General features: G+C 39.9%; 1 protein-coding gene across 1 annotated transcript in view; it reads right to left on the bottom strand.

Annotated features, from left to right (window-relative positions):
* TPGS2 (tubulin polyglutamylase complex subunit 2) overlaps positions 1-13,853 on the bottom strand; it is a 74,188-nt gene that overhangs the window by 7,005 nt on the left and 53,330 nt on the right. Inside the window, 1 exon segment of the mRNA XM_008691336.2 lies at positions 3,077-3,190. Within this exon segment, the coding sequence (XP_008689558.2) occupies positions 3,077-3,190 (114 nt within the window).

The raw sequence follows: 13,853 nt of genomic DNA, 5'->3' as shown, positions 1-13,853 counted from the left end.
GTTTTGGACCAATGTGTTTTTGTTCTCATTGGTTTCCATGAATTGTTTAAGTTCTTCTTTGATTTCCTGCTTGACCCAAACATTCTTAAGCAGGATGGTCTTTAGCTTCCAAGTGTTTGAATTTCTTCCAAATTTGTTCTTGTGATTGAGCTCCAGTTTCAAAGCACTGTGGTCTGAGAATATGCAGGGAATAATCTCAATCTTTTGGTATCATTTGAGACCTGATTTGTGACCCAGTATGTGGGCTATTCTGGAGAAAGTTCCATGTGCATTCGAGAAGAATGAGTATTCTGTTGTTTTAGGGTGGAATGTTCTGTATATATCTATGAAGTCCATCTGGTCCAGTGTGTCATTCAAAGCTCTTGTTTCTTTGTAGATTTTCTGCTTAGATGATCTGTCTATTGCTAAGAGTGGAGTCGTTGAGGTCTCCTATTATCAACATCTTATTATCAATATGTCTTTTATTTTGGTTAACAGTTGGCTTATGGGCTGCTCCCATGTTGGGGGCATAGATATTTACAATTGTTAGATCCTCTTGTTGGACAGACCCTTTAAGAATGATATAGTATCCTTCTGTATCTCTTACTACAGTCTTTAGCTTAAAATCTAATTTGTCTGATATGAGAACTGCTACCCCAGCTTTCTTTTGAGGTCGTTGGCATGAAAAATGGTTCTCCATCCCCTCACTTTCAGTCTGGAGGTATCTTTAGGTTCAAAATGAGTCTCTTGTAGACAGCATATGGATGGGTCATGCCTTTTTATCCAATCTGCAACCTGTGCTGTTTCATGGGAGCATTTAGGCCATTCACATTGAGAGTGATTATTGAAAGAAATGATTTTATTGTCATCATGTTGCCTGTAAAGTCCTTGTTTCTATAGATTGTCTCTGTAAATTTGTGTTCTATATCACTCTTGGGGTCGTTCTCCTTTTATGGAACCCCCCCCTTAATATTTCTTGCAGGGCCGGATTGGTGGTCACATATTCTTTCAGTTTCTGCTGGTGTTGGAAGCTCCTTGTCTTTACATACATTCTCAAAGACAGCCTTGCTGGATAAAGTATCTTTGGCTTCATGTTCTCATTTAGTACCCTGAATATGTCTTGCCAGCCCTTTCTGGCCTGCCAGGTTTCTGTGGATAGGTCTGATGTTATTCTGATGTTCCTCCCTCTGTACGTAAGAAATCTCTTCCCCCTCACTGCTTTCAGGATTGTTTCCTTGGATCTAAGATTTGCAAATTGTACTATTTTTTGTCGTGGCATTGGTCTGTTCTCATTGATCTTGGGCGGGGTCCTCTCTGCCTCTTGCACACGAATGCTTGTTTCCTTCCCCAGATTAGGGAAGTTCTCAGCTACAATTTGTTCAAATATCTCTTCTAGACCTCTCCCTCTCCACCCCCTCAGGGATCCCAATAATTCTAATATTGGAGCGTTTCATTGAGTCGTTACTCTCTCAGTTTGATGCCTTGGTTTTTAATCTGTTTTTCCCATGCTGCCTCGGTTTCCTTCTTTTCTATCATCTTATCCTCTAGCTCACTAAATCGTTCTTCTGCCTCGTTTACCCTGGCAGAGTATCCAGTTTAGACTGCATTTCATACATAGCATTTTTAAATTCGGCTGGATTAGATCTCATTTCTGCCCTTAGAGATTCTATATTGTTGTTAATATTTTTCTCAAGCCTAGATATCACCTTGATAATTGTTACTCTGAAGTCTATTTCTGACATCTTGGTTATACCCATATCCATTAATTCTATGGCAGAGGCCATAGTCTCTGCTTCTTTTCTTTGTTGGGGGTTCCTCCTCTTAGTCATTCTGTTGAGGAGTGGTTGAGGAAGTGTACAGAGTCCAAAGTAGTAACCACAACCCAAGCAAGATGCACTTGTTTTATAGGGACCTTAGAGTTGTCGGCCTCTTGTTTTTCCAGCCTGTCTTTGGGGGGAGGGCCTGTAGTACTGTTACTCAGGCAACCCTGTTTAGACAGAGTTGTTCTGCCCCCCTGTGGGGTAGGGAGATGGGCTCAGGGAAAACCAGTTTTTTGGGGCTTTTGTTCTCTGGCGGCTTGGCTTTCCGTGTCTCTTCCGAGAGAGCAGAAGTGACCACATCCAAACCTCTGTCTCAGAACAGAGAGATCACAGTCTGCTCTTCACTGAGCTCTCCAGGCCACACTGCCTCAATTTCTTTCTGTGCTGCTAAAAACCACAGTTTCCTGGGTTGTGTGCCCCATAGCAGCACTCCCAGGACCAGGCAAGTCTCTGCTCTTTGTGCTTCTAAAACTGCCAGCCATCCCTGGTTTGCACATGTACCCCCATAGCTCCAGGTTTCAGTTTGGGGGGCTGCCCTAAAGTCCTCCTTCCCACCCCCTGCTACTGGTCTGTGAGCTTGTGCCAGCGCCAGAGGCTTTTGCCTTCCTGGCACAAGTTCATGGAGGCTCCCTCCCCCCCTTCTGTTTATCTTCTGATATCTGCCCGCAGAATCATGGCTCCCTGCTTCATACTTCGAGACCAACCACTGGAGATATTCTGTTTGTAAAGATCCAGATAGATCTTCTTACATCTCAAACTGATTTCATAGGTGTTCAGAATGGTCTGGTAGATTTCCAGCTCAATTCAGGGGACTGGTTGAAATAGGGTCTCCTCCTCCTCCATCTTTTTCCTTTGAGCCTTTTCCTCTTGAGTTCTTACCCGAGATCTTAGATTGAGGTCTACTCATTCAGGTTTTCAGGTTTTTAACTTGCCTACATGGAGAGGTATACAAGAAAGATAATGCTTTTCCTGGATGCTTTTCTAATGCGTGAGCCTGCTAGAGGAGTCTATAAACAGAATGACTATTTCTTTTAGTTTTTACTCATTTTCCTACTCCCATTGTTTTGTGGTAACTCACAAATGATGATAGCTTAAAAAAAGACTCTAGTGATTGGCCTAGAAGGAGATGCTCAGGGAGGACCAAAGGGGCTTTCTGGGTCCTTACATCTCCGGGAGACCCAGCTGCATCTCCTGGGTCCAGAGAGGAGTATCCCTTTTGTGTCATGACTAGAGAGCAAGGTCATCCATGCAGGACCATGCTTGTCAATGATTCTTACCTGGTTTCCCTCTTTTATAGACAAGGCAAACCTTCCCATTCCCATTGCAAGGATCCAGCTCAAATATCACGCTGCGAGAATCAAAGTGAGGCTTCTCTGGCTGGTTCTCACTGTCTGCAAACCCAGAAGTTAACAGTTACATCCAAACATAGTCAACTCAAACACATACTTATCCAGCATTGCTAGGGTGGGGAAAAAAAACAGGGAAAAAGCCTTATCTCAGACATATTCTTAACTATTTCCAATGTGGGCCAAATGAAATTGTTAAAAAAAGATTTATTTCAAAGAGAGAGCAAGTGTGGGGGCGGTGAGGAAGAGAATCCTCAAGTAGACTCCCCACTGAGCGTGAGACCCTGAGATCATCACATGACCTGAGCCAAAGCCAAGAGTCAGACACTTAATCGAATGAACCACCCAGGTACCCCCCAAATGAATTCTATACTCTAAATGCCCAGGAGCTTATCCATGGTCTAAGCCTTCTGTCGGGCTTCTCTATCACAGACAGACAGTGTCACAGAATCTAGGGGAAGGTGACACAAGGAAAACAAACTGAACTTGCTGAGAGTGGGAATACATAAAGGCAAAATAATCCGGCCTGATGCTGACATCTCTTTTTCCCAGGTAATTGCTTTCCCCTTATTTATAGCACTTTATGATCTTTTAATTAGAATCCTTTTTCCTCGGTCTAAAATGTATTTATAATATTTAATATTAATTACATTATAATTAATGATAAGCCTGGCTCAATTAGAAATACCTACCTAGTAATCAAGTATAATGGAGTATTAGAAAAGAGAGACATTTTTAGAAATGAAAGAATCAGAAACCTTTCCTGCTTCTTTCGTTACAGCTATTATGTGATAAAGATTAGTATTAGTGACTGAGGGTGAGAGTTTACAAAACTAGGACAGACTGGATAAAACAAAGTCTATAAAAAGCCAATTTTTTACTTATACATATAGCCATATATGTATTTTTATACAAATGCATAAATATTTACATTTCTAACTAAAACAGTGGTTTAAACACGGCTTTCCCTTCCTCACTCAGTGTGGCTCCTTTCTGCCATTTGTAGATGCCACTCCAGTTTCTGCTCATTTTTGGTTATTCTCCAATCTTTTTAGGTCATTGTCTTTCAAGTTTTCCCAGAATTTAGAGTAGTCTTGACTTGGTAAAAGGACTCTGCCATTATCAGGAGAGGAGGAAGTCAGTATTTGAATCTTTTGCTTCCTTTTTTGTCAAATATGCAACGTCACTATTTTTATAGTTTCTCACTGAAATTTTGGTTTGGTTTTATCCCCATGTGTGCATTAGCATATCGTGCCTAATAATTTCACTCTTGGGAGTACCAGCGGGTCTCTTTCTCGTTTCCTGTTATTTGTGCTGGTTCTTGCTCATGACACTGTGTTTTTTCATGTGCCTAGTTATTTTTTAGAAGGAAGTACTTTCTGAAAAATTATTTATAAAAACAATTTGAGGTCTAAGATACTATTATCCTCTAGGGTGGAATTTTCTTTTTATATAAGAGCTTTATTCATTTGAAGTATACAATTTAATGGTTTTTAGTATAGTTACAGTTATATAACGATTAAGACAATCAATTTTAGAACATTTCTCTAGAGTGAATTTGTTTCTGCTAGTTCCCTGAGGAGATGAGTAACCTGGAATCAATTTAGTCCAATTTTCGGATTTAACATTTTCGGGGTCACAAGATGACTTACACTTGAGCTTCAGTCCATGAGAAAAATGGTTACTTCTGGTTTGTCTCCTAGGTACTGCTCTTCATGGTGCCAACCCAAAAAGTAGGTAGTTTTTATGGGTGCCAGTAACGCCTGGACTCTGTTTTATTCCCCTGGTCTCAAAATGGGGCAAATTCACAGCTTTCCAGCATTCTCACAGCCTGTTGTGAAAAGGGCAATCAATGTACCTCAAATACTGAATCTCTTCCCCCCCTGGATTTCTGTCTTCTGGATGTTGACCTGATATTATCTCATCATCTTGTTAGCTCTTTGATGTCTTTAGGGAGGTGGTTTTTATATTTTCCTCTGACTTCTCAGTTGTCTTCAGTAGGAAGGCTTCTCTGAATTACCTGTCTGCCATTTCCAGAAGGGGAAATCTCTTCTTCAGTTTAAGTATGCTCCTAAAAGTAACATATAGATGAGCTTTGCTTTTTATTTCAATCTGACGGTCTTTGTTTTTCAAAAGGGAAATTTCGTCCCAGCACATTTAATATTGTGATTGATCGGTCTTGTTTTATTTCTCCTAATGTTTTGTTTCCTAATTTATGTTTCTTTTCTTATTTTTCCTCCTGTGATTCAATATTCCCTTATTAGGTTGGAGATTTAACGTAAATTTTTATTCCTTTAGTGGTTACTCTCTCGTTTGCATGATTACATCAATAGGACTTTACCCTTATTTGAAAACAACAGACCATTATTTCTCCTAAGTGAGTATGGTGTGCAGAATTCTAAGACCCTCAAGATTCCCGCTCCGTGATATCTATACCTTGCAGGACCTCCTGCCCTTGAGTATAGTCAGGACCTGTGAATATGATGTAGTAGTCACTCCCTTGATTAGTTTACATGATAGGAGACTGTTGCAGCAGACTGAAGAGGCATTTCCCTGCTTGCTGAGAAATAAACTGCCATGTTGTGAGAGGGTCACATGGCTAGACTCTAAGGGCAGCCTAAAGATGTGACAGTGAGCTCTGGCTAACAGCCAGCAAGAAAATAGGGACTTAAGTCCAACAACTCCAAGAAACTGAGTAAGGCCAACCACTAGTAACCTTGGAAGAGGCCTCTGTACCTTGAATGAGATCACAGCACCAGGTGAACTTTCATTTTAGTCTAAAGACTCTAAGTGGAAGACCTTACTTATTTGTGGCTGAATTCTTGACTCATGAAACTGTTAGATAATAAATTTGTGGCGTCCGAAGCCATTACATTTGTGGTAATCTATCACATAAAAAAATAGAAAGCTCAAACAACAAGACACTCTTGTTTCCCCCAACAAGGTGTATTATTTCTTCCCTATAGTAGGAGGACACCTTACACTTTCTGCTTCATTTCCTCCTTTGTCCTATATTTTCTTCTATTAAGGACCCCAAGAACACTCTATAATTAACTGCTGTAACCAACTACCAAAACTGAGGGCCTTGAACAACAGAAACTTGCAGTCTCACAATTCTAGAGGCTACAAATCCAAGATCAAGGTGTTGGCAGAGTTGGTTCCTTTGACAGTTGCAGGGAAACAATCTGTTCAATGCTTCTACCTTAACTTCTGGTAGTTGACTGGCAAATTTAAGCTTTCCTACCCATCTCTGCCATCATCTTCAAACGGCATTCTTCCTGTGTCTCCAAATGTCTTCAGGGACATCAGTCATATTGGATTGAGATCCACCTACACCAGTATGACCTCATCCTAACTACTTACATCTGCAATAACCCTATTTCCAAATAAGGTCACATTCATTCTGAAATGGGGGTTAGGACTTCATTATATGAATTAGGGGGGCATAATTTAACCCATAACACTTTTATATCTTCCCTCTTTCCTTTCTTTTAGGTTTAGCTTGACAGTATACAGTTGACCCTTAAACAACACAGAGTGAACTGCATGGGCTCACTTATACATGGATTTTTTACAGTGTTGTCAATGTATTTTCTCTTATGATTTCTGTAACATTTACTTTTAATTTATTGTAGGAATAGTGTATATTACACATAGCATGTACAATATGTGTTAATTGACTGTTGTTGGTAAGGCTTCCAGTCAACAGTAGGTAATTAGTAATTAAGTTCTGGGGGAGTCAGAAGTTTACTGGGATTTTCGACTACATGCAGGCTCAGTGCCCTTAACCCCCGCATTGCTCAAGCATCAACTACAGGTTACAATATTCCTTGCATGGTGTCCCTCTTTCCGAGAGTTTTGTTTTGTTCTGTTTTTTTTTTAAAGATTTTAGAGAGCGTGTGGGGAAAGGGGTGAGAGGGTGGCGGAGAGAGTGAGGGAGAGCAGCAGACCCCCACTGAGCGTAAAGCCCAATGTGACCTGAGCCAAAATCAAGAGTTGGGTGCTAAAGTGACTGAGCCACCCAGATGCCCCTGAAAGTTCTTAAGATAGTTACACAACACAGGGGCACCTGGGTGTCTCAGTCAGTTAAGCATCTGACTTCGGCTCAGATCATGATCTCAGGGTCCTGGGATGGAGCCCCACATCCGGCTCTGCACTCAGCAGGGACTCTACTTCTCTCTCCCCCTCCCCCAGCTCGTGGTCTCTCCCAAATAAATCTTTAAAAAAAAAAGTTATACAACACATTCCTATCTAGATAGATTCCTATCTATTAAGATTAAATGCACACATAACTCTTTCATGAGAGGGTCACTGATCCCTTGTTTCCTTTCCTCCCACATCTTGGGATCTCCATTCAGTCTCAATTGTCTTCTGGTTAGAGTATTAACGTTCTTGAAGTTTTACACATCCTTCCATATTTTTTTTAATAAACTGAGAGGTGTGTTTGGTCTGTATACAAAGGACTCTTGATTTTTACTCCTTGTTGCTCAGTAACCTGTATGTGCTTCTTATCTCGTTTCCACTGCCATAAGAGAGAAGTCTGGTATCAGTCTGATGATTATTTCTTCGCAAGTAATTTATTTTTGCCTAGAAGCCTGTAATTCTTTCCCACATTATATAACATCTAGGTGTCTTTCTCATCAGTTCAATCTGGGTCTCAGAGAGCCCTTTCAATTTGCAGAGAAATTTTCTTTTATCAGTGTAATCTAGTCTTTTTCTTTTCTATGTGCTCCTGTAATGACAACAGAAGGTCTTCTGGATCTAGTTTCTATTTTTCTTACCCTTTCACCTTTCTCCTCATAATTTCCCCCCTTTTAAATTGATCTACCTGTACTTTTAAATAGTCTTGCACTTGGTTTATCAGGCTACTAACTCAAATCTTATTTACACTCTCTTAAATTCATCAATTGTTTGAGAATTTTACTTTTGTTCTATAGGAAGCCTTTGTGCTGTCTTAAATGTCTTTAACTGTTCTGATTCTTGTTTTTACTTAGGTTTTCATCTGTGTCCTCTAGCAGTTTTATTTGCCTGGTTGTAGATCCTGATATTTCTTCCTGATTGTCCTCTTTTTGACTGCTGAGTACCCTATAAAGTATAGTATTTTTCCAATTAGGTTTAATAAGACTTAAGGTCTAACTACTGGACTATCCTAAGAAGCGTGAACTCAGCAGGTGACAAAAGGCCAAGTGGTTTCTATCTCTATGGCTGTGTAGGACAATGTGGTCTCTACCCCAGCTGTGTCCTTTGCTAAGGCCCCTTTGAAATCCTCTCTAGTATCCAGTCCATCTCCATCTTCCAACTTAAAAGGCAGGGAAAACTCAGTCTACTTATTTAACAACTTCTTTGCCTTCAGGCATTCAAAAGCCCCAGCATACGTATGAAGCAGATGTGACCTTTCCCCTTCTTGAAGACTCCATACATCTCTGAGTGACAGGCTCTTCCCAAGGCCCATCACTTTCTAGTCTTTGCTCCTGGGTCCCTCTAGTACAGGCATCGCTTATTTTATTGTGCTTTGCTTTACTGAGCTTCACAGATAGTGTTGTTTTTGTTTTTGTTTTTTTTTAAAAAACACATTGCAGGTTTGTGCCAACACTGTGTTGAGCAAGTGTATTGGCACCATTTTTCCAACAGCATTTGCTCACTTTGTTACATTTTGGTAATTCTTGCAATATTTCAACCTTTTGTATTATTTGTTATGATGATCTCTGATCAGTGACCTTTTGAAGTTTGAACCCATTCTTTACTCCCTTTCCCCCCACATTTTAGGTATACCTTGTCATATTTTACATAGTTTTATTTTGTGAATCCCTTGACTGCTTTTTACAGATAGACTTAATTTTACTGCTTTTGTTTTTCATATTTTTTTTCAATTTTTATTGTTCAAATCAGAGAACAGAAATAGTTTTACAGGATACCAAACCCAATATTCCATATAATTCAGAAGAGTCTGTCAAACAGAATCTTTGTGGGCATTTGGAAGCGGTTTGTTTCAGGAAGCATTCTTTCTCTGTGAAGATAGGGCTCATTCTTATTATAAATGTGTCTTGGGATTCTGGTCCTTTTTTGATGAAGAGTTTCAGAATTTTCTCTCGTATCTGTTTGGTTTTTACCACATACACAATGGGGTTCATCACAGGAGGAATGAGAAAATGCATGTTAGCCATGGTCATGTAGATATGTGAGGCAAGTTTCGGGCCAAAGCGGTACAGTATAGACAGGCAGATCATGGGTGTACAGAAGAGAATCACAGCACAGATGTGGGAAATGCAGGTGTTGAGAGCTTTGAGGTGGCCACCGTAGGATGCAATGCTCAGTACAGTTTTCAGTATCAGGATATATGAAAAGAGAATGAGGACGAAATCAAGGCCCATAATGGATAATACCACAAAAAGTCCAAAGATACTATTGATCCTGGTGCTGGAGCAAGAGAGCTTTATAATGTCAGGGTGCAGGCAGTAGGAATGAGATAGTACACTGGAATGACAGGACCACAGCCTTCTCAAGAGGATAGGGAGAGGTACCTGTACAGTCAAGGTTCGCACTACAATGGCCAAACCTATCCTGGAAATTGCACTGTTGGTAAGAATGGAATAGTGCAATGGATGAGAAATGGCCACATAGTGGTCACAGGCCATTGCCAGTATGATAGCTGACTGAAAATCCTGGAAGGTGTGAATAAAAAACATTTGGGTGAAGCAAGCAGAGACGGTGAGCTCCTGATCATCCAGCCAGAAGATCCCCAGCATTGTGGGGAAAGTGAAGAGAGACCCATATCAGAGGCAGCGAGCATGGCCGGGAAGAGGTACCTAGGCACATGGAGGGTCTGTTCCCTGCGGATAACTGTCATGATGGTCACATTGCCCGCCAAGGTAATGAAGCACGTGGTGCAGAAAGGCATGGAGATCCAGATGTGCACAGTCTCCAGCCCAGGTATGCCCGTCACCAGAAGGTGGAGAATATGGCTTTGGTGCTGTTGGTGGGCAACAGGTTGCCAGCGCTGCATGCCTTTCCTAGAATGAAATTTATTGTCTCATTCACAGATGTTAAAATTTGACTTGAGCATTTGACACCTCATAATACCTTTTATTTTAAACTGGCCCTGATTTGTATCTATTATGAGTTTAAATGCTGTTTCCCAATACAGAGCATCTGAGCCTCTAGATTAAAAAACAAGACCTGCTTTTTTTGATCAAATTCTCCAGATGTTGTGTTTTAAAGGAAAAATGAGGGGAAAATGTACACTTGATATTTAGTTTATCTAAAGTCCTTCAATTCATATGATGATTTTTCAAAACAAAAAATGCAAAACACATGTGCTTCAAATAAATTTCTTTTAAAAATCTAAAATCCATACCTGTTCATAGCTATTATCGTAATTACAGTGGTACATCATGCCAGGGTATGTCTTACTGCCTTGGTCTACCTTGATCCATATCAGACCAGTGCCACTTAAACTGTAGTTCACGGACACATTGTTTTCCATGGACACATTAATATCCTATTTTTTCTGCAATGAAATGAGTGCAGAAATTGAAAATAAGCGTTTAGAAACTTTTGCATAGACACCTCTGTGCTTCTTAAATACTATAGTGTACAATGCTATTGGATTTTGCATGTATTTTCCATTTCATTTTTCTTAAACATATACTTATGAAAGTATTTTGTGATTGATTGAAAGTATACCTTCACTCCGTAGCTTACGAAGCACTGTTTCATGCTAATTCATTATTGAATGTACATATCGTTTTTAATTACGTTGTTAGCCACTATATAGTACATCATTAGTTTTAGATGTAGTGTTCAATGATTTATTAGTTACGTGTAACACCCAGTGCTCATCACAACATGTGTCCTCCTTAATACCCATCACCTTGTTACCCCCTGCCCTCTGAAACCCTCAGTTTGTTTCCCAGAGTCCATACTCTCTCATGGTTCATCTCCCTCTCTGATTTCTCCCCCTTCAGATTCCCTCCCTTCCCCTATGGTCCTCCGTGCTATTGCTTATGTTCCACATATGAGTGAAACCATATGATAATTGTCTTTCTCTATTTGATCTATTTCACTTAGCATAAACCCCTCCAGTTCGATCCATGTTGATGCAAATGGTGGGTATTCATCCTTTCTGATGGCTGAATAATATTCCATTGTATATATGGACCACAACTTCTTTTTCCTTCATCTGTTGAAGGGCATCTTGGCTCCTTTCAGTGTGGCTATTGTGGACACTGCTGCTATGAACATTGGGGTGCCTGTGCCCCTTATTTTCACTACATCTGTATCTTTGGGGTAAATACCCAGTAGTGCAATTTCCAGGTTGTAGGGTAGCTCTATTCTTAACATCTTTAGGAACCTCCATACTATTTTCCAGAGTGGCTGTACCAGCTTGCATTCCCACTAACAGTGTAAGAGGGTTTCCCTTTTCTCCACATCCTCGCCAACATTTGTTATTTCCTGTTTTGTTAATTTTTGCCATTTTAATTGGTGTAAAGTGGTATCTCATTGTGGTTTTGATTTGTATTTCCCTGATGGCTAGTGATGTTGAGCATTTTTTCATGTGTCTATTAGCCATTTGTATGTCTTCTTTGGAAAAGTGTTCATGTGTTCTGTCCATTTTTTGACTGGGTTATTAGTTTTTTGAGTGTTGTGTTTGAGTTCTTTATAGATCTTGGATACGAGCCCTTTATCTCTAATGTCATTTGCAAATATCTTCTCCCATTCTGTGGGCTGCCTCTTTGTTTTGTTGACTGCTTCCTTTGCTGTGCAGAAGCTTTTTATCTGAAGTCCCAAAAGTTCATTTTTGCTTTTCTTTTCCTTGCCTTTGGAGACATGTCTTGAAAGAAGTTACTGTGGCCTATGCTGAAGATCAGGTGACTGCCTAGGATTTCTAGGATTTTGATGGATTACTGTCTCACATTCAGGTCTTTCATCCATTTTGAGTTTATCTTTGTGGGTGTAAGGGAATGGTCCAGTTTCGTTCTTCTGTATATAGCTGTCCAATTTTCCCAGCACCACTTATTGAAGAGACTGTCTTTTTTCCATTGGATATTTTTTCCTGTTTTGTCAAAGATTTGTTGACCATAGAGTTGAGGGTCCATTTTTGGAGTCTCTATTCTGTTCCATCGGTCTATGTGTCTGTTTTTGTGCCAGTACCATGCTGTGTTGGTGATCACAGCTTTGTAATATAGCTTGAAGTCAGGCAACGTGATGCCCCCAGCTTTTTCTTTTTCATCATTCCCTTGGCGATTCGGGGTCTTTTCTGATTCCATACAAATTTTAGGATTGTTTGTTCTAGCACTTTGAAAAATGCCAATGGTATTTTAATAGGGATGGTACTGAAAGTGTAAATTGCTCTGGGCAGGATAGATATGTTAACAATGCTTATTCTTCCAATCCATGAGCATGGAATGTTTTTCCATCTTTTTTGTGTCTTCCTCAATTTCTTCCATAAGAGTTCTGTAGTTTCTAGAGTATAAATCCTTTACCTCTTTGGTTAGGTTTATTACTAGGTATCTTATGGTCTTTGTTGCTATTGTGAATGGAATCAATTCCTTAATTTCTCTTTCTACAGTTACACTGTTAGTGTTTAGAGAAGCAACTGATTTCTGTGCACTGATTTTGTATCCTTGTTTTTCATATTCTTAATTATCGTCTTTCCTTTCCATTCAAAGAGTCTCCTTTAAAATTTCTTGCAGGGCTGATTTAGTGGTCATGAACTCCTTTAGTTTTTATCTGAGGAACTCTATCTCTCCTTCTATTCTGAATGAGAGCTTTGCTGGATAGAGTATTCTTAGCTGCAGATTTTACCTTTTCAGTACTTTGACTATACCATACCACTCCCTTCTGGCCTGCAAAGTTTTTGTTGAAAAATCTGATAGCCTTATGGAGTCTCCCTTGTATGTAATGGTCTTCTTTTCTCTTGCTCCTTTAAATTTTTTTTCTTTATCACTACCTTTTTGCCATTTTAATTACTGTGCATCTCGGTGTGGACCCCCTTGGCTTGACTTTGGGGGGGGGGAATCTCTGTGCTTCCTAGATCTGGATATCTGTTTTTCTTCCCCAGATTAAGGAAGTTTTCAGCTATTATTTCTTCAGATAAATTTTCTGCCCCCTTTTTTCTCTCTTCTGGGACCTCTATAATTTCAAATGTTCTTACACTTAATGGAGTCATCGAGTTCCATAAGTCTATTCTCACTTTGCATAATTCGTTTTTCTCTCTTTTGCTCAGCCTGAAGACATTACTCTGTCTTCCAGGTCATTAATTCGTTCCTGTTTCCTCTTGCCTATTTATTCCACCATGTGCATTTTAAAATTTCACTTACTTATTGTATTCTTCATCTCTGATTCTTTTTTATCTCTGTGTTAAGGGTCTCACGGATGTTCTCCACTATATTCTCAAATCCAGTGAGTATCTTTATGACCATTACTTTAAACTCTCTATCAGGCATATTACTGTTTCACTCAGGTCTCTTGCTGTGGTTCTGTCCTGTTCTTTCATTTGGGACATATTTCTCTGTCTCATTTTGTCTAATGCTGTGTCTGTTTCTTTGTATCAGGAAAGTCAGCTACATCTCTTGCTCTTGAAAGTAACGGCCTTATGAAGAAGCAGTTCTGTAGTTCCCTACGGCGCAGTGTCCCCTGTTCACCGGGACCTGGTGCTTCAGGGATGTCTCCTATATGTGTTGTGTATGCCCTCTTGTGTCCTGGCCTC

The sequence above is a fragment of the Ursus maritimus genome, unplaced genomic scaffold (assembly GCF_017311325.1).
Source record: "Ursus maritimus isolate PB19 unplaced genomic scaffold, ASM1731132v1 scaffold_18, whole genome shotgun sequence".
In the NCBI taxonomy this organism is placed as follows: domain Eukaryota; kingdom Metazoa; phylum Chordata; class Mammalia; order Carnivora; family Ursidae; genus Ursus; species Ursus maritimus.
This window is presented reverse-complemented; position numbering and strand designations above follow the sequence as displayed.